General features: G+C 36.2%; 1 protein-coding gene across 3 annotated transcripts in view; it reads left to right on the forward strand.

Annotated features, from left to right (window-relative positions):
* CPEB2 (cytoplasmic polyadenylation element binding protein 2) overlaps nucleotides 1-21,982 on the forward strand; it is a 57,752-nt gene that overhangs the window by 33,156 nt on the left and 2,614 nt on the right. For 2 of the 3 annotated variants that reach the window (XM_030013581.2, XM_030013562.2), the window contains 7 exons: nucleotides 54-77; nucleotides 3,866-4,036; nucleotides 5,657-5,746; nucleotides 13,291-13,409; nucleotides 13,702-13,816; nucleotides 15,704-15,885; nucleotides 20,629-21,982. The exon at nucleotides 20,629-21,982 is cut by the window's right edge and continues 2,614 nt beyond it. In XM_030013581.2, coding sequence (XP_029869441.1) covers nucleotides 54-77; nucleotides 3,866-4,036; nucleotides 5,657-5,746; nucleotides 13,291-13,409; nucleotides 13,702-13,816; nucleotides 15,704-15,885; nucleotides 20,629-20,856 — 929 coding nt within the window. In that variant the 3' untranslated portion in view covers nucleotides 20,857-21,982. The remainder of the gene's footprint in view (nucleotides 1-53; nucleotides 78-3,865; nucleotides 4,037-5,656; nucleotides 5,747-13,290; nucleotides 13,410-13,701; nucleotides 13,817-15,703; nucleotides 15,886-20,628) is intronic. The other variant, XM_030013572.2, reaches the window with a different exon arrangement.

The following is a 21,982-nucleotide window of genomic DNA, read 5'->3' on the forward strand; positions in this document are numbered from 1 at the left end:
GGGCATGATACAGCTATTTGACATTTTACAATTTGTCCTTTGTTTGCATGCAGCGAGGAGTTATGGGCGAAGACGAGGTAATTCACTTCTGTTTGTTACAGTACAATTAATTCTGATGGAGCTGTTACTGATCATTATGATTAATTAATCCAGACTGTTGATTGTAAACGCTTATCTGCATGTTGTCTTAGTTTGGGGAGGATGGATGGTGTGAGAGACGGAGCAGTGGAGTCTGGATTGTTATGATCATTGATCTCTTTTTGGAGTTTGAATTACAAATCCTTTAATCAGTTAAAACACTGTAGTTCTAATCATAATTTAGTCCGTGCTAATGGCTACTGCTTGCAGTCGTTACCCCCTTTAAAAATACACAGTTTGCTAGTTGTTCTTCTAACTCATCTTCTTTTGCTTCTGTAGAAGTGATAGTGTACAGAGCAAAAGCTAAAAGCCTTTCATAAACTTAGCAAGAAATCTAGTAGACAACACTTAGAAATAGTAAACAGATTTTTGTAGTATAAGCCAATGTATGCTCACTGACCTTGGAAAAGCTATACTGATTTAACTATATGAGGATGTGACCTGTGGTTGTTATAAAGACCACGTAAAATGTGCAGCAAATACATCAAGATCTTTGATAGCTTCCAGTATTCACAGCATTACACGTAAGTTCATGTGTGTCTCTCTTGATCTCTGCATTGGTTCATAACTGATTGCTTGGTAGTCCTAATGTAGAGAGGAATGATGATCATGGTCAATGTATGTGGCAGTATAATCGTGTTTTGACCATTCCTGGCAGATTCTGCTTAATTCTTTTCACTGTCATAAAACAAAAAGAAACAAGTGTTTAAAAGGACTTACCCTTTTAATTCACAGTCATCAGGAGAAATGTGAAAGTGAAGAGGAGGGAGAAGAAAGTATTAGGAGTCATACAGAGCATGTTACTCTAAATGTGTTAATCCATTGTCCTCTATGTCGTCTTAGCTCTCTGAGGAGCTACAGTGCTTTTGGTAAACCTTTACCCACATTAAAGTAAAACTGATCTCTCTGGTATCACTTCAGAACATGTTCTGATGGTTTAATTTGTACTGGGAAGAGAGCCTTAGATTCTCATTGTTCTTTGATTTTAATATTGGTCTGTGGGTAAAAAATAAATTAATTCTGAGGGTTATTCTTTAATTATTCCCCCCTCCATATACTTGCCTATATTGTAAGTTGGAATTGTCCAAGAAGTACTTTTAAAGAAACACAAACATAATTTTCATGGTCCAAAGAGACACCTTCCTTAAGTATAAATTGTGTGTTGTTTTTTAAAAAACAGAACAAAAACTGAACCCCCAACACACACACTTAAATGCTTTTGTGGCAATACTCTAATGCCAATACGTTTATTAAGATTGGCTTGTTTTTAAGTCACTTAAGTTTCTTTTTTCCTGCAGTATAGAGACTTGCAGAGGTAAAGAGCAAATCTGTGTGCTTTTTATAAAGATAACCCAGCTAAATTACAGTCATTTTAGATTTAAGATGTTAAGAATAACTCTCATGTATTAGTGAAGATTCTTAAAATTTCCACTTTTGCAGTTTCCTGCGAGTTCCTCCAATTTGAGTCTTATTTCTTCCTTTAGTCACTTTTTCCTTTCGCTGTCACTATAACAGCTCCATCTTCTCCTTCATTCACATCAATAATTCAGAAATCCATTGTTATATCCCCCTTTCTTGATTGTGTAACCAAATCTTACCACTTCTGCATATACATCTTTAAGATCTGATCATTCCTATTAATCTTCATAACTGAAACTCATATCCACACTCCTCAGCTGCTGTAGCCTTCATAGCATGATCTTGCTCCTCTTATGTCTAAATAGATGATTGACAAGAAGAATAATCCTGGCTGCTGCTTCCAATTGTGTTAACGTTCTGTTTCTCCCTTGCTTCCTCACTTTTCTGCCCCATTGAGCACCAGCTACATGCTTCCACTTTTAAAGGCACTCTACTTATCTGTTACCTAGCTGTTGAATGCTTCCTTATGATAGCAAGCAAGGATGCCATCACTTGCTCCCCAGTAGTCATATTCTCAAACATGCGTATCACCATTCTTAATGGAAGGGAGGAGCCTGCTACAGCTTTCTGCATTTGTTGTACTCCATCAGATGCCTACTTAAGACACAAATGTGAAATGCCACCATAAATATGTTGTAGTTACAGTCTTTGTTACTTAGTACAGTCCTGTGGTCCTGCTTTTATTTTGTGATCCTCATGACATTTTATTACGTTTGGTTGTTTTCTATCATCTTGTGTTCTCATTTGGTATTTTTGATGTACTATATTTTTATTATGGATTTAGATATCAAATCAGGGTCATTAGGCATTACCACAACATAGGTCATTGGTCATGATGTTTGCTGTCTGTTCTTCAGCCTCATCTTTAAGCACTTGATTCTCACGTGGTCTTCTGGAAGTGAATGGCTTTCATGCTGCTGTCACCCCTAGCTGGTCAGCACAGTGTCTGCAAGTGTTCCTATGGGGCTTTCCTGGTAGTATTCCCCTGAGAGAGGATAAAAGTTAGACTGCAGTATGGCTCACAGCTAAGGTACTGCAGACTCAGCTGTCAGGGACCTGCTGCTCCTGCGTATGGATTTGCAGTGGGTGAATCTGGAAGAAGTTGGCTGTTTGAGATGGAAAATTAACTTACTTCCCAAAAGTGTGCTAGGTTGTTTTTTGGTTTTGTTTGCTTGCTTGTTTCTGTAAAGCAGTTTAATTAATTAATAATTATTTAAAAAATGAGTGAGAGAGAAACAGGAAAAATTGCACTTCAGAAGAAATGATGATGTGGGGTATTTATTTTGCTTCACAAAAGTGTTTCTTTTGGGGCTTTTTGCAGTTGAAAGACTGACTTCTGAATTTGAAACTTCATTAATCTTCATGTTGCTAATCTAAAGCAGTGAAGGTTTGAATAAGCTAAGATGCATATCCTGGCCTTCCGAGTCTTTTCATTTTGGAGTTCTCTAAAATTTGTAAATATGAAATAGGGTCCAAATAAGTGGGACACAATTACCATGCTTTCACTCCCTCCTGCCATCTATACATCTGTTTTGATCAGTTTGCATTTGCAAAGCCATCCTGTGAACTTCTCAGATTTTACACTTGCTTTTCAGGGTAACTGTAATCTTACTGCAGATTGCTACGTGTTAGGAACCACCACAAGGCTTCCCTCCAAAACTGTGGTAAATTTGAGAGTGAGAAGGCTAAATCAGCACTGTGACTCATTTCTCAAGTGTTACATTTTGCACATTTATTAAAATTCTCTTTTGCTTTCTTAGAAATTAAATCTGTTCTTACATTATCAGCATCAGATAGCTTTAAAAGAGAAGAGAAAACATACCTGTTTGAAACTTCTTCCTGTGTACATGTTTTTTCTGTTTCCCTCTGTTCAATTAAGTGTAAGATTTTTTTAGACATGCAGTAGTCATTCAGGTGATGGAAGTTACCAATTTAACTTGAAGCTAAACCAAAGGCAGACTAACTAAACTCACTTAAGCAGCCCTTAATATGGTCTCTTTATAAATAAGACCCTTTATTTAAAAGCAAATTACTACTTTCCTACTGGATACAGCAGAGTAACTACAGTATAATGTAGTGTGAAGTATTATGCTTAAAGTGATGTCAGCTTGCAATCTTGAATTTCCTTTTTGAAGTTTAATACATTTTTCATTTTCTTAATTTTTCTTTAAACTAATATGTACTTTTCTAATACCGTGGTATTTTCATTTTTACTTTCCAGACTGCTATTACCCCATTCCCTAAAATTACATAATCACATACTGCCACAAAATTATTTTAATGTATATTATTATCTTTTCTTTTTAAGGCCGTTCTTCCCTCTTCCCAATAGATGATGGTTTGCTGGACGATGGTCATAGTGATCAAGTTGGAGTCTTGAATTCACCTACCTGCTATTCAGCTCATCAGAATGGAGAACGAATTGAGCGTTTTTCTCGGAAAGTGTTTGTTGGAGGTCTTCCACCAGATATTGATGAAGGTGAGCTGCCTGAAAACTAAAGAAACTAAGTTTGGAGGGAGAGAGAAGGAGAGATTTTGAAAAACCTAAATGAAGTAGTAGAAGTAATTCACCCAGCAAAATAATGTTGTGGTGTAGAAGGCTACAACTATATATATTTTTTATGAGAGTTGATGGATATGTGGAGCTTAATATCATTTGAAGTCATCCATCTCCTCTGGTTTTGAGATGATTCACTTGTCTGATTCTGCAGATTACATAGTTGCATGTGATACCTGGAATAGGTGTTACTGCTTACCTTGCATATTGCGTTCAAATACATCTTAGCCCTTCATAGTGTCCTCTGTCAGTGCCTGCTTTATTCTCTATTCATAGAAAACGTCTATTAGTAATTGAATTTTAAATTCTACTTTACTATTACCTGAAGATCTCAGAAGTGGTTTGGAAAGGTTAATATTATTCCTGTTCATAAATAGAGAAACTAAGGCAGAAGAAGGTCAAGTGGCAGAGCACTCTGTGATGCATTGAACATAGAATGTACCACAGAAGCTCAGATTGTTATGTGATGCAATTGGAATTGCTTTGTACAGTAGTGCTGATTTGAAGTAATCGTGCTGTTTAATACTAAGTTTCTCCTGTGCAGATAAATGTAAATTACATGTTAGCTTTGTAATGTAAACAGAATTCCCTTTACAAGGTTCATTGTAATCCTAGAGTAACTTGCAAACCAAATAAGCTGACTATGGTTAATTAACTTTCAGACATGGAACGACCATAATTTGGTTTCATCTTTGTTGTGATGCTCTCCTGCAATGTACTAAGGGATTTATTTTAATATACTTCAGCTTTTTTTGATGCACCTTAGCTTCTAATTCAAATGTGCACTGTTGCCTTTAATACAAATGCTAAACAAAGACACATGGAAATATATTTTCTTTCTTTCCTGCCTGTTTATGTGCTGATGGCAGGATGCAACTGAAAGAAATGGAGCATATTTGTGTTTGATGAGTTATTGCTCTTGTAGAGTTTAGGGTGGTTTAATTTTTTTGTCATGGCCAAGATTCTTACGGTCAATGACTGGAAGGAGTGGCTGGGCTAGAAAGACATCACAAAGTTGTGCAGGGGACACGGTAGATCTTGGAACAGGACTATTTGTGGTTATGTTAGAAGCACCTCTAAATAGGCAATTTTAAGTTTCTGTGCATGGTATCTGCTGGAAACTGCTAGCATGCTAATTGTAGTGGTATTTATTATATGAGTATCTACCTACAAAGCTCTGAACTGTACATCACTACACAGTAAATTGTTTTGATTGCATTCAAACCAGAATCTGTATTTAAGGAAGTACCACACTAGTTTTCACCACTGCCTTTAGTTGCCCATATGCTTCTGAAATGCTCCTGTTATTAAGCAATAAAAAACAAATGTAAGTTTAAAATCACCAGAAAGATATTGTGTAAAAATTAACCCTTTGGAAGATGTGTCTATTTTAAGTTTTTTGTTCACGAAAGTTGGGATTTTGTTCCTTTTTCTCCAGGAAATGTCAACCTTTGCTAGAAACAAAGATCTTTGTTTGATGGTACTTCTTCATTGAGTTACATCATTTATTTTAATTGCAACTATTATTATACCTGTTTTTAGATGAAATTACTGCTAGCTTCAGACGATTTGGGCCTTTGGTAGTAGACTGGCCTCACAAAGCAGAAAGCAAGTCCTATTTTCCACCAAAAGGTAAGAGGAAGGTTTTGACCTGTCACTGAGTGCAAATCTTACTCTGGGAAACTCTCATATAATTTACAATCCATGTGAACAGTTAATTCTACAGTTTCAATGCCGTTTCAGACATGGTTCCTTTACATATGAAGTTTAAAACCTGAGAGTGTTATTTTAGTAATGTGCCTGATTCAGTGCTGGACTCTTGAAGGATCTTCCATATTTTGATTTCCCATATATCAGATCAGCGTTATATAGTTGTATGTGTCATTAATCCTGAACTCTGTATTTGCATTTCTATCTGGTTTCCAAAACAGAAGTTTGGAGAAATTTTTAAGACTAAATCTGTGATAAAAAATTTCATAGGAAGTTACAGGCGGAATTCAGAAGTATGCATTTGGGTATCTGATCAAGATAATCAATGTTATCTTTATTTCAGTTTTAGGATGTGAACTTCCTATTGAAGCACTAATTATCTTTTTTGATAAATGATTAAATACTGATTTTTAACTATTTCTAGTGTTGCTGTTAGACTAGATTTTTTAATATCACTTACAAAGTGTTGGAAAAGCCATTCTGTACATTACGTAATTAAATTATGTAGCATATCTCTGTACATGTACAATCATGTATTGGTACATATAAAATAAATGCAAAAATCTGATCCAGATACGAAAGTAATGAAGAAATTATTCATTTTGTAGAGAATGCAGCAATTCATTCCTTCCCTGGAAGTGACAAAAGTAGGTATTGTCAGGCATTGGAAGAGGCTGCCCAGGGAAGTGGTTGAATCACCATCCCTGGAGGTATTCAAAAAGCACGTAGACAAGGCACTTCAGGACATGGTTTAGTGGGCATGGTTGATGGTTGGACTCGATGATCTTGAAGGTCTTTTCCAACCTAAATGATTCTATGATTCCAGGTATAGTGCCTTTATAAACTGATTCTTCATTTATTTATCTGACCATCTATGCTGGGAAGAAGACAGGATTATTTTCCCAAATGGGTCCTTTAAAGAGTGGGAAATGGAATTGAAAGTATTTGAATAGTATTTATGAACACTGCATGGAAATTCTAAGGCAAACAAAGAGACTTTGGGTTTTTTGATTGTCAGCCTGATACACAAAGCTACTGTCAAGTTAAATTTGATTATCCTAAGGAGTGCATCTCTTTTCATAAATTACCAAGAGAAATTCTTGAGGAACACTTTGAGGAACATGCATCTCGCAGAGTCTGTGATGAATATATGGAAGAGGGAAGATGTAACATAGTCTTACCTGAAAGGAATGGATTCTGGCATTCATTTCCAAGGAGATAGTCCTGTCTCAGCATCTGAACATCTTAAGGATATATTTCCAGACTTCCTCATTTAATAAAGCTTTTTGATATAATTGGAATATTTATAATTGCCACAGTAAAAAAAAAAAAAAAAAAAAAAAAACAAAACAAACAACAAAACTGTATTATAAGCAGAGCTCTTTAAAAGGAGAGAATATAAATAGAAGAACTTCAGTCTGTTGATCTAATTAATTTAGGAAACACTTGCAAACTAAGTGTTAAGTTGATTTCCCATGATTAACTGATACTTATTTGAAATTTAATAGCACTTACTGTTCTTCAGTCTTAAAACTTTATTCTAATTTTCAGTTTACTACATTATTCAATATTGTTTTGTAATGTAGCCTAATACATTTAAAATACAGTGTAAGTTTCTCTTTGTAGATGCTCTGGAAATATAGCTTACTATTAACTGCTGAATATTACTGTGTTTATATCTGTTTTCTTCAGTGCAATAGATGTGGCCCATGATTATTTTGTAGAAGAATTTCTAAAAAAATTTGTCTTAAGTGTTACTCACATGTGCAGGCAAGAACCACGTATACACATATTTAATAAGATGTCTGAAACTGCTAAAGATAGACTAACTACTAAGAATGCTTTGAGACTGATCAGTAATTAGCAGTTTAGAAATACATACTGTTTTAGCCCAAGCAGTTGGGGGTTTTTTGTTTGGAGTTTTTTTTTTTTTTTTTTTACTTTTAGTCTCCAGTTTCTAATTTGTCACTCTGCGTGGAGTCAATTCAGTGTATAAATTTTTGTTTGTTCAGTCTCATTAGAGATTTGACATAGTATTACTTTCCAAAGACGTGTTAGAATTGCCCAGTTCTGGACTGATTTACGTAATAGTCTTCTCCGTGGTGAAGAGATACAGCCTGCTTTTTTTTTTTTTTTTTTTTTTACTCTTGTTCAGTTTTCCAGACTGTGGTTCCTTCCAGGCTCTCTGCTTACAAAAAGTCCTGAGGGAAGGCCAAGTTCATAATAAGTATTTCCTTGCTTGAAGAAATGCAAAAAGTGCCCTGATCTATCAAGGCCGGCTGCCTCCTGAGAAACACCAACTGCTTGTTCTTAACTAATTACATTTTGTATTGGTTCACCACAAAATTAGGCCCAAAGAAAACAGGAATTTTAAAAACTTCACACTAATCTTACAAGGAAACTCTGTTCTGAAGCAGAAAAAAATTGAGATCAAAGTACAAAGTCTGTAAGTGATCTGCCAACTGTAATGGAGAATTCCTTCCTTTCTGACATGCCACTGTTTATCATAACTCCTGTTATTACGTAGTTGGCAAATATACTTATTTATGAAACAATACACGTGTCCAAAGCAACTTGCTGAGGTTAGGACTCCTTCCTATGATAATGAAGCTCTCAAAAAAATGGCGCCATGAGGATATGCAAATCCAAAGAAGGCCTTTCAAAATATGCCCAGTTGTTTCTGTGCTCTGTACTATTTATAATCTGTATCAAATGGAGGATAATCTGATTTAAACAGGACAGTATCTCCAGCCTTTTCTAATTGTCTGGGTGTTTCTATTGCCTACTATTCAGCAGTTGCGCAGTAGCTTCATTTATTCAAGGTTCTTAACTGCTAATTTGGAATTGACTGAAAAAATTAGGTTGAAAATGTTCAGTTTCTAGTTTCAGAAGCAAGACCCCAGGTCCATCCAAGTTCTGTTTAACTTGTTACCAGCTTATTTGATCACACTGGGTAGGATTGAACTCTGGATTCAGGCAAGGAACTGTAGGTGTCTTCATGTGTGATTAGTGTCTAAGCTTCCTTTAATCAATGGGAATCTGTCCAATACAGTCAGTGGAATATAGAGGGCTATTCAGGTCACCGTAACATAAGCACATTGAGCTTGATTCATTTACCCAAACTGAGGATATCTAAAAGATTTATACAGGTCTTGCAAATGTGGCGCGGCACCTGTTGAAGTCCCGTGCCATTCTGGAGCACCAGCTGAAGGTTAGGCAAAGTCGTATAGAGGATAAATGTGCTAGACACCTCCGTGTCCCACTTGGTCAGCTGAGTAACCGTCCAGTCACCACTGACTACGTTAACTGGATCTCTGTACTACAGTAGGAGCTTAAACACAGTCATTGCAGAAATATGGAAATAGGTGTTTGGATCTTGAAGTGAATCCTGCTCCCCCCTTACTCAAAAGTGCCTCAGCTAATAGCTACATTACAATTCTATCAGCCTGCATTTTTTACTTCAGGTGTATTTTGGAGTTAATTCTCCATCAAATATGACTAAACTGAACAAGTGAAAGACTTATGTTTTAAAGATTAAATTTAATTAATATGGTGATGAGATCTCTTTAAAGAGGAATAGATTAAATGTTGTGTGTCCTTCCCAAATGTGAATTACTCCCACCATCAAATGTAGATCCCTTGTCTGTATTAACCTGCAGTTTACACTGATTCTTTCTGATTTAAGCTAAGGTGCAGCATTCTGGGTGCAAGAATTGCACTGCACTGAGGCCATTTAGCCTCCCCTGGGGACAGTCTGTCAGGACAGTAGAGGAACCAACCCCAAAACAAAATACAGCTGTACTGACTGGCATGGACAGTGCCATGCTGACTTGCGCTAATTTTCTTGACTCCTTCCCTAAGTCACTAGTGATAGGAGTTAACTGGAGTTTGATAGAATTAAAGCTGCTCTCTGATTTCTACACAGAGTATGCATAGCAGAAGAAGCGTCCCTTCTCCTTCTGGTAAACTTTCATATTACTGTGAAATAAAGAAATTATATCTTGCTCAGAAAATCATGTTAGCTACCAGTGTGAATCTAGTCTAGAATGCTTTGCTTTTGATTTGTTTTCTATGTAATAAGCACAAAAAATGAAAAGGTTTAATTTGGTAATACAGCTAGGACTCTTCAGACTTATCTGATGGGCTTTCTGTTTCCAGTGCTGACCCAATACATTAAAAAGAAAAAAATATTTAATTTCTTAGTCTTGTTTCATTAAAAGAGATGTCAGCTCAGAGTAAGGATGACTATAACCAGTATCTTTAGATATCAGGGAATGTAGTTCTAAAGCCAATTATCTCCAGAAAGATTTGTTTATTATTTGAGGTAATTTTCTGAGGACAAGTATTATCAAAGTCACCCACACTGGGTGCCTTTGAACATAGGAGTATTTGTAATAGTTCCAGTGTTATGCAGAAGAATTTAGTCAAATGATAAACACTAGCAGGGGTTACCTTAACTTTGTCTTGCACAGGAGGCATAAATTCTGGTAGAGGTGCCCATGAACAAGAAATTTTTATAAGACTGTGTTTCATCTAATACTTTTCACCTTGTGAAATATGTACAAAACATACGAGCTTTGTCTCTTGGCAAGTAATATCTGATCATGACCTGCTGCTGGTGGTGTACATATGACCCAAAGGTATGAAGCAGCTTCCTTCAAAGAAAACTGTTAGAGTAGCTTTGCTTTTCCACTGTAAACAGGCTTTAGACTTGCATTGGTATTGCATGTGAAGCTGTTAAACGACTGATATGATACACCAAAAAACCAAGAAACTAGGGGGTTGTTAAGCTGTTTTGTAGTAAGTAAAACACCTCCTACTCTTCACCCTACCTCCCCACCATGTTTCACTGTGACACATGGTAATTGTAGTTCAGTACTACTCCTAAAACGCTAGTTAGGCACTTGGTATTTTTCATAATACTTAACGCACATGGCTTACCACCACCATACTAGCTTTGCAGACATTAAACATCCACGATAGTTCATGAGTTACAGATGTTGGGGTGAAAAATAATCCAATAAAAGCATATATTGAGAAAGCAGGAAGGGATGAGAATAAAGTTTGTGCCATACAGTTGTTGGCATGTGGTAGCTGTAGTAACAAGAAGAGCCCTAATTTATGATGTCTAAATGAAATACCTAAGATAAGAGTGTAATTTCCCTTTGCAAACACTTTCTAGCTAATTAATATAGGCTGGTTGCCTATGTAACTGGTGTTCTTTGGAGAAGTCTATGGCTGACGTATAATTGATTTGTGCCAGGAAATGCACCCTGGTCCAGAGCAAGTGATGGAAAGTGGTTTGTATGCAGACTGTGCAAGTCTAGCATTCTTTGGAAGGAATTGGCTGTCTCTGTATATGGCTATAAAATGTGGGACTTGAGCAAATTATCTTCTCTAGTCAGTTTTCTTCATCAAGAGAACTGGTTATTTTCCTCCAGGCTAGACTTGGGGAGTAAACTGAAATGCACTGTAAATTATTGAAGGACCAGAGCTGTGGAGCAAAACTACAGCCAGACCAATTTGATAGTACAGACTATAGCCTAACATCCTCTGTTTCTTCAGAGGGGGAGTGGTACAGCTAAGCTTATGACACAAGCCTGTCTGATGCTTAAAATTAAATGGAATGAACCCAAGCATGAGTACATGTTTCACAGATAACGTTGAGAAAGCAGTATTAACGTATAGTTTTGGTATTGCTTTCCTTTTATTTCAGGTGTGGTAGGATATAGTAATCCTAATTGTTCCCTCATCAAGTTCTTGTATTTGAAATTTATATCTTTTTACAAGCTGCCACAGTTAAGCATATTAATAGATGCAGACATACAGGTGGTAGATCTTGTGGAAACACTGACCATACTTATGTATCAGGAGCTATATGGCAGTACCCTTGATTTGCTTTAGGATAAGAACTGATGGAAAATCAGCATCTGGCAAAATATTTTACTTCTGGCTGTGCATCTTATTTTGTATGTCCAATCCCTTGGTCAGTATCATGCACATTTAGCCCTCCCTTTGATTAATCGAGTTTTTGCACTCCCATCACTCTTGTACTGAGCTCTCCATTCAAAAAGGAATCTGTGTGCCTGGCTTCCACACAAGTAAGGACAGGTACATGGGTCTGGTCTCACTTACCTATGCCAGTCTGCACATTCCCTCATTCAGTGAGTAAGTTTTGCATGGGTAAGATGTGGATTTTAAATTCTAAGATAAATACTGAAAGATATCCCCATTAAAACAGATTTTGAATCTAGCTAGTTACTAATTAAGCTTAAGTTAAATAGGTTGTCACTAAAAAATAGTGTTCAGCAATGAAAAATGGACGTCACAAGGAAATGCTTCAGCCCAAGTCCAAAGATTCCCTGTAGCATATTTGTTAAGAAACTAAATAAGATTTACATAAAAATATAGACTACATAAAACCTTGTCATGTGTCCCTTGTAGGTAGCTGTGATAGAACCATGGTATGAGGGGTAAGAAATGGGGTACAAGGTATTAGAAAGACCGGTATAGGCCTTACAGCTTTTTCTTTAAATCCTACTTTTGTTCCCATGTATCTCAAATCAGTCATGCATTTGTTTCTCTAATTTTATATTCTTCTTAACACGTTGATTCTTGAATGCTCTTCAAGATGCACCCTTCCATCTTTGCCTTGATGACGACCTATACTGTCTGTTTGCAGTAAGAAATTGCCAGTGGTTAACTAGCTTCTCTCAGAAATACAGTATGATTTCCAACAGGCTTGGTAAAGCAGCCATGCTCCCTCTTGCCAAGCCCACTCTAGGGCAGCTGCTTCAGCATTTACTTTTCCATCCAAGTAATAAAACATAACTTGGTGTGAAAATTCCACACTTGGTAGTAATCTCAGAAAGAAATGTGGTTTTATGGTCCTTTTAAAGTTCATTTTAGAATACAACCCTAATTGCACTATCAGGCACCTGTAAAGTAACAAATTTTGTATGTATCGTTATACTGTAACTGTTAAAAGTATTTTAATGTATGAGGTTCTTTGCTTGTCTAACTGTTTTTACTGTAGCATTAAACAAGCATTTTAATTCCTATTTTTGTAGTGTTTGGGAGGTTTGCTGGGTCACTTACGTAACAAAGTACTTTGATCTAATCTCTAGAATAGAGATTAGTCCTTTGTGCCAAGTCGGATTTTCATTGTATAATGTCCGTTGCTGCCAATGAATTATGCCTAGCCTAGACTTCCAGTACATGATAGAGCAGACATGTTTGCTTTTATTTGGTTATTAGTCTCTTTTGACAATTATTTTAAGAATAGAAGTTCTGTTGATCATGGCAAGGTAGTACATAGTTAAAGAAGATGACTAATAACAAAGAATTGGTTTGACTTTCTTTTATTTTTGGAGTAAACACATTTGTATGGAAAAGTCACTGGCAAAGATGATTAAGAAAAATAAAGATAGGAGAAAAAATATCAGTTGGTTTGGATTTTTTTCTAGGTTACGCGTTCCTCCTGTTCCAAGAAGAGAGTTCTGTTCAGGCCCTGATTGACGCCTGCATTGAAGAAGATGGAAAGCTCTATCTATGTGTTTCCAGTCCTACCATCAAGGACAAGCCAGTAAGTAAACAGTAGATGGCCTGCAGGCTATGGCTGCCATCTGTGTAAAGCTGCATTTGAAATGATGACGATGAAAATAATCAAAAGCAAACTACCGTTGGCAGAGCTCAACATCTGGAACAGTTGGATGATTTTAAAATTGTAGTGTTTTGAATTAATAGGATTAAAACAAAGCACCTAGACATGCTAAACTAATGGGGTTACGACTGACAGTTTATATAGGCTGATGAACATATATCCACAATGTAGTGAAACTTAAAGTAGCATACTATTTTCTTTCCCAATTTAATAGGTTCAGATCCGTCCCTGGAATCTAAGTGATAGTGACTTTGTGATGGATGGTTCCCAGCCGCTTGATCCTCGAAAAACAATTTTTGTTGGAGGAGTCCCTAGACCATTAAGAGCTGGTGAGTATAATCTGTGGCTATTCTTAAAAGTAGGAGATTATTGGAAATAATTTGAACCATTCATACTTTTGTATAGTTACATATGGATAGATATAGATATATACATAGAAAAATAGAAGACTGTCATGATAGTTATAACCACAGTACAATATTAGTGTTTTCTTACATTTCTCTAGTAACTGTTTTCATCTGGCTTTGGCCATAAATCACTGTTCATCATCGAGATTTACTGGAAACTGTTACATGTCTAAAGCTGTAAAAAAGATTTTGATTATACTAGCAAACTGTAGTGTAAACTATGTCACAAAAGAGTTTGTTTTTAAAATAATGCTGTGAAAACTTCTCTGCCATGGTCCACGAGTATGTGGAGCTCTATTTGTACTTGCTTGTCATTGTGCATTAGTTACTCTTCTGCTGCTATCACGTTGCAGTTACTCTTGCTAATACGGACAAAGCAAAAACACAGGTGATGAAGGAGTAGGAATAGAGGGAAAAAGGAAGAAATTCAGAGAGCTAGCACAGTCTGTGTGGCACAACACTATATGAGATTGCAGGACTCTTTCTAGACTTTTGTGAGAGTGCATGAAGGAAAAATGGAATGTTTCTGTAGCTGTAGAAATGGTTGATCTACAACCTGGACAGTCTGCTTGTGAGATTGACTGCAGTAGCCTTTTACAATATTTTATGGTGGCCTTCTAGTAAGTAGGTTGAAGTGAATGTTCGAAGTAGAAGCATAACATACAGTGGTTCAAATCCCATCTTCTATTAGAATGACTCCTGGACTTCATCAGTCTTCCATAGTTCATAATGAATTTTATTCTTAAAGAAAGATGAGCTATCAGATGGAAGATGTAGGAGAACCAAGAAGTGATAGTGCAAATTTGGGGTATAAAGAATCTTAAATTATTCTATCTTGGACCTGCAGTGCTCAAGCTTTTCTGTTATTTTACTTTTAAGACTGTACTTTTGACTGTAGTACAAGCTCTGTAAATGAGCATAAACACAGTATGTTCCAACTGCAGATAAATTTTTCTTCAAATTCAGTCCAAATACTCCAGATTACTGTGCTGAATGTCTGTGATAAATTTAATGGATGCATTCTTATGTTTAGCTTTCAAATGCCCTGTATATGTGAAAATGAAACTTTTTATGGCATTGTGAAATAAGAATCATGACTTCACAAAAGCAGTAAAACTTCAGGAGACTTTTCAAACAACTGTTAAATATCAATGACTGCTGAGACCTGTATACCCTAATACAGAGGATACTAATTCTGAAAAAAAAATAGTATTTTCCACCTCAATGAATTGCAAAACTGAATTCAGTATAAAATTTTACTGGAGGATTGCTAAAATACTTGATCTGTAAAATCTGGGATTTTTGTTTCTATGAACTTCACTATCTATGGTAAATGTAGCACTGTAGAGATAATCAAGCTCTGTGTGGCTGATGAAAAAGATGCCAACTACATCTCTAAATTCAAGTAGGACATAGAGCGTTAGGACAACCAGTGAGCATGTACCAAGGAATTTGTGGCACGTGGATATATTTTATACAGCTTACATTCCATGCCTGCCCAAAAAGTCTTTTGCTGTAATCCCCTGAAAAAAAGTGCCCTGGAATTTCAGTTGCAGGTTATCAAGGACTGCAAGGACTTACAATTCCATTGTTCCTTGGATGTATGTACCCACAGTGTGAAAGATCTGTCTGCTGAGTATTTCATAGCTTATTTAATATGTTTTTATATTTTTTGTTATTACTGTTACATCAGCTGTTGCAAAATTAATTATTAAATTTAACTTTTCTAACATTTTAAAATACAAGTATATTATACTAAGTTTGTTCTGTAAGAACAGTTTAAATGAACATTATTTTGTTTCTTAATAGTGGAATTGGCTATGATCATGGACCGTCTCTATGGTGGAGTTTGTTACGCAGGAATTGATACTGACCCTGAGCTGAAATACCCAAAAGGTGCTGGACGTGTTGCTTTTTCCAATCAGCAGAGTTATATTGCTGCCATCAGTGCTCGGTTTGTTCAACTTCAGCATGGCGATATTGATAAACGAGTAAGTTATACAGAAATTTTAAAAAATAAATAAACATGAGAGTGATGATCTATAAAGGAACTTCTGGGGGTGTGGTAACATTGTATTTGATTTGCTTTCATGCCAGCTTCTACATTTCTTTTAGTATTCCTGTAACTCTACTAGTTCCAAGAGCTAAACCGTGAATGCCCCTAGACGAACAACATGCATTCCACAGAGCAGCAGTTTCTTCCTTGGACATATGTTAGACCATATGTTCTTTCCATTCTGGAGTTCCTGGTTTTGTTGCGTATGGGCAAAGGGCTTGAAAATCTTTTTCTCTCCCTTGTTCTAATGAAACCAAATACTGTGATAATTCCGCTGTCATTCATAGGAAACTCTAGTATTCATGGGTTTCAGATTAGCTTTATATTTGCAGCTGCCCTTAATTTCAGCCATAATTGTCAGTGCTCAGCACTTCAGAAAATCAAGCTCAACACCTAAAATACTAAATGTCTTATCCTTTCTGTTTGAGAGAGCCTTCTAAGTACTTACTGATGTACGTTTCTGGTTGCTGCAGATGTTCATTGCTAGCTAAAGCAAAACTAACTTTCAGTAAGAAGACTAGTCAACTTCATTACTCCTAATTAGAAGTATAAGAGTGGCAAAGAAAACTGGCATCTAAATTAATGTCAGTTTAAGTGTCACTAGTTTTGATGTCAAGAGCTGCAGAGGTAGTCACTGGTATCAATAGATGTTCTTTAAAAAAAAAAAAAAAGTCTTAGAGGAAGAAGGGTTGAGTAAGTAAAGTAGTTCAAGGTCCAGTCTCCTCTACAGATGAAAGACATAGGGAAAAGAAAGTAGTATGGTTAATAAAAGTCTGCTGTAGGGAGGTAGCATGTGCTTCTCTCCTTTCAAATAGACAGAGTAATACAGCTTTACACCTGTCTTTCAGATACCAGTTGCCTAGTGAGCTGAAATCCCCAAACATTGTCCTTTCCAGAGGATGAGTGGGTCTGAATGTGGGTAGGAAACTAGGCTTCATGTTAAGATGTGACGGCTATGTTTTTCTGGTGGGATTGCTGTCTTTGTGACTTGCAGCTGACTTTGACTAATTTAGCTTTTTAGCTTTTAGCTAAATTTAGCTAATTTAACTTTTTAGCTCTACCTGTTGGCTAATTACATAACAGGAAAAATGGCCTTGACTCTGTGACTGCATGAAGGGAAATAAAACTATTAATCATCTTGCATTTGAGTATTTGGACAAAATGGGAGTAAGGACCAGAATCCAGAACTCCTAAAGAAAAGCTAGATGGGTCATTTAGCTTCAGCATTGGGTATAGCTTAGTGTGTTTCAGGAACCATCTGTAGTGCATTTGGCTGTGAAGTGACCTAACTTTAAAATTAGAGGTGGATGGTTGGGTCCCATCCAAACTAGTTCTCCCTCCAAGGTGGGAGACATGGACTTGAACCCTGTAAATGAGGAGACACTTTTATCTTGGTCCTCCTCTTCCCATGGGAGCGTCCTTTGCAGTAGCAGAGCATGTGGTAGACTGGCAGTGCCATCTCATAAGAAAAAGGCAGGCACAAACTTGCCTTTGAAGGCTGCATTTCCAAGTAGGTTGGTTTGTTGTTTTGGTTTTTTTATGATAGGTCACCAGAGATTTTAAGGGCTCTTTGGATGCTGAGCAGGCATCTGAAATGGCAGTGCTTGCTGTTTGCAGAGAAGGGGATATAACTTGTTAATGTGTGATGTAACACTGAAATACTTAAAGGGGGATGGGCAGTAAATCTCCAGTGAAACAGTGGGCATGTGCTGCAGGCCTCTTGGAGCTCGGACAGGGAAAAAAAACCACAAAATCTACCCCAAATACTAGATTCAGAAGCACAGCATTTGAGTTATATCCATGAGACTTAATTTATAGAAACAGTAGTCAAATGATTTCTTCAGTCATGATTACAAAAAAAAAGGGGGGGGGGGGGAGAAACAAGTATAATTAGTATCTGTAGATAATTGTTCATGGGCTGGAGAGGTTGGGGGAGAGAGAGAAGCAAGATCTATCCTTTCTCTTTAAATATCTGAATCCTCACAGTTTCTTTTTTGTTTGTTATAATTTGTGTTCTTTCTTTAGTGTTGCTTTTTTCATTCTTGAAAATTAATTTGCTTGACTCAAGTATTCTCTTAAATCTGGAATTTTGGCATTTTTATTAGCATCCTTGGTTTTTCTTGTATTTAAAAATGTGTGCTACTCCTGAGTTGTTTCACTTGCAAAATACAGCTATGCCAAATCTAAGTATTTTAATAAATTTGTCTTTAAAATTCTTTATTTATTTCAGAGGGGGTTTAATCTTTATTTTTTAAATCATCTTCTCTAATTAAATCTTATGGTCAGTCCTTATTATTTATATAATTTTATATATTTATACAACACAGTTATTTGTGTTATGGAGGAGTAATAGAGAACACCCTCTTTTTAGGGAACACCTTAACTCTTAGGTGTTTCTGAAAGTATGAAAAGAGCTATTTTCAGAAATAGGTTTTTGCTCCATGGAGTTATACACTGATGCCTTTTCAGGCTCTGAAAATACTCTGAAATCAGTATTACTGCTGATTTATAGATGAGCAAGCAATTAGTATAAATCTGTAAACCACTGGTTTTGTAAATGAGGAAGATAGTCCTACTTTGGGTATTGCCTTCATCTGAGATGTCTGTGTTATGCTGGCCAATAAAGCAACATATTGCATATTTCACTGAAATCTGAGAGGCAGGCTGTTCTCCTACCCTTTACCTTAGTGTAGCCTTTCTATACCAGTTATATCCAGTTTCTGTAGGTCTGCTGTCCTTTCACATTCTTTTCATAACCAGTTTTGTCTGTGTAAAAGTCTTTTTTCATTGCTAAATTTTGCAGTTCACCTGTTTATCCTTCTGAACTTCAGTTCAAAGTATTTATAGCATTTTTTTGCACATACCTTTTACTACCTTAATTGGAAATCTCAGTGTCACAGTCGCTTAACAAACTTTGTCTGTGATCTTAACTTCTTCCTTACCTAAGTACTCTGCAGCTTCTCTCCAGTTCTTTTGATGTGTAGATATGTTTAGTTTCTCTTAACAGATGTTTTTCTTCAGTAAAGTGCTCCTTGTCCTGTTTTAGCATATATGAAAGCTCAGCTCCAAACATTTTCTTGAAACTCATTTTGAGTTTCAGCTCCAAACAATTCCTTAAAATGTTGTTAACTTTCGTATGTCAGCAGTCTTCATCCACTTCATGTAATACTTCCATTCCCCAAAGTGTTTCTCTTAATACATTTGAAATCATCTTCATATCAATCTTGGTGCATTAATGCACCGAAGCTTGAAATATATGCTGCTTCATGCTTTCAGTAATTCTGAACCACAAACACAGTTACTGCATAAGATACCTGTTTATTGGAAAGTTTGAGTGTAATTTGTGATAAGGCAGGTCGTTGTAGTGAAATAAGAAGTAGAGCTTGTACTGAATATAGATTACTGGAAGAAGCATACTCTTATTTCAAACATAGATGTGTTTGACATGACAAGTATGACCTCTGCTTCTGAAGCTAAGAACATGAAGACTATTCTGCTGTAAAACTTTTGGGTGGGTAGCTGTATGTGTAATGTTTTTCCTCTGGAGACACAATGGAAAAAATAGCATTTCAAAGTTTTTATTATTTCAAACATATTCTGCCTGAGTAAAGTACATAAAGTCAATGTCTATACGTAGCATTCTTCTCAGATAATAGTATCTCAGAAAAAAAATCTCTTACAGTAGTGAGTTTTAGTATGAACTGGAATAACTCTTTGCCAACCAAATGCAGAAAATACTATCTTTAAAAGTGAAGAAAATGTGGAAGACAACAATACATTCCTTAATGATGGAGTCAACTCATTTTGTGTTTTATTATGAAGTTCTTCTTCCTGTCTGATCGCAGTCTGTAACAGTTCAGTTACGCAAAGACATAATGCAAATTTACCACTGGACTCCTGCCACTTTTCCACTCTGGCAGTCAGATGAGTTTGGGAGAAAGAAGCTGTCTAAGACAGGTGTTTCTAGCAGTCTGTAGACTTGCAAAATGGTGTTTTAAAAATATTTTCAGAAATACATTGAATACAAATTTCTGTACAGCTCAAAGCCACAAGAAGGGAAAGTAATAGATGACCAAAATCTGTAGCTCCAAATTTGACCATATTTTAGAAATAGGGAGTGAATTTATGGGGAACAGGAGTGCTAAAAGAGCTGTATTCCAGCCTGCAGAAAGTACTTTTAATTTGCACACAAAAGCAGTACATGCAGAGACTTATTTTTTTTAAAAAAGGTTAATGTATAAATGGTTACATTCTTGTAAGTTCAATTATTTTTTTGCTAAACAGTGTAGAATTGGATGTCACGTAAATCTGGGAGCTGATGAGATTAGTTGGGAGACCTCTGGGCTTGTTTGCCTGTTTTCTACACATACTTCCATATTATCATTTGCCAAGAACATCCTTCCAGAATAAATTACGGGAGGTTCTGATGTAGCTATTTATTACATGTATAGTGTACTTCTAAAGATCTGCCTTGAAGTGTTCTGCTTACTGTATGGATAGATCCGTAGCTGATAAATAATAAAGAATAATAACTGATTAGTTAGATAAAGGCGTTAATATGTCTGATTTCATACTTCTGTTTGTGGGTTTTTTTAAACCAGAAAAAACCTGAATGTCCTCGTATAACTTTAAGTAGGAATGGGTATTAACTAGAATTGTTTCTGTTTTACTCCAACAGGTGGAGGTAAAGCCATATGTGTTGGATGACCAGATGTGTGACGAATGCCAGGGTGCACGATGCGGTGGAAAGTTTGCTCCTTTCTTTTGTGCCAATGTCACTTGCCTGCAGTATTACTGTGAGTTTTGTTGGGCAAATATCCACTCTCGTGCAGGACGTGAATTCCATAAGCCATTGGTAAAGGAGGGGGCTGACCGCCCACGTCAGATCCACTTCCGCTGGAATTAAACATGGTGAACCAGCATCTACATAAGGAAAGAAGGGTGCATGTGGCTTACTGTGTTTGAAGATACTGACATGCAGAAGAAATAAGTGCATTCTTCTGCTTTTCACCCCAGCTATCAATACATGCATCTTTATCAGCAGCCAAAACACTACAAGCCTCTTGTTTTTCACCAAAACCCTACATCTCAGGCTTACTAATTTTTGTGATATTTTCATGTTAAAATAAAATGTTTTTTTGTATTTTCTCCAAGTTATTTTTATATGTAAAGTTAAAACTAGATATGAGAATGTTTTTGCGTAGGGGCACACAGTCTGCTGCTATATTTAGTGGGTGAAGCGTGCACTTATTTCTAAACATGGGTTTTTAACTTCAAGATCTGCCCCAGTAATTTACCAAAGGTAGCAAAATAGTGAAGATGGAATATGTCTGCTACAAAAAGCTTATTTTTATTGTTGTTGCTATTTTCAGTGTATACATAAACTAAAAATTAGGGTTGATTTTTTGCTCTCCATTTTGACTTGCAAGAAATAATACCTCAAGATAATCTGATTTATTAGCTATTTTTAAACATTTTTAATCACAAGCTGTATTAGCTTTGCTGCTATATAGGTGTTATGTGTAATGCCACCTATTAATACGGGATTGAAACGTTTAAGACACACTGCATTACAGATTAAATGCAGGCAGCACAATATGGCCTAAACTGCCATAGTTTTAGAATGTGAAAAAATTGCATGTTTACTTACCTGTATACACCATATGCATGCACTAGAACTATTAATTAACAAGAGGTGAGTTATTGCAAATGTTCAAAAAAGGCTCTCTTGAAACTAGGTAGCATGAGCAAATTTACAAAATTTGTTACAAAAAACAAACTTGCATGCATTATTGTGACTGAAGTAAAAAAAATGTCCTACATGTGTACAATATGCAAATTAGTTTTAGACTAGAAAGTGCAGCCATTTTGTGACCTGGTCAGTAGTGGAATTCAATTTTATGCAGACTGGATGTAATATTGTAATCCCTGTGCAATTTTGTGATGTGTGCTTCTACTTAATGTGGCGTGATGTAGTATAGATACAAGTTTGAGTAAAAAGCTAGCATTTAAAAAATTCTTTTAAGCCCCCT

The sequence above is a fragment of the Aquila chrysaetos genome, chromosome 1 (assembly GCF_900496995.4).
Source record: "Aquila chrysaetos chrysaetos chromosome 1, bAquChr1.4, whole genome shotgun sequence".
Taxonomy (NCBI): domain Eukaryota; kingdom Metazoa; phylum Chordata; class Aves; order Accipitriformes; family Accipitridae; genus Aquila; species Aquila chrysaetos.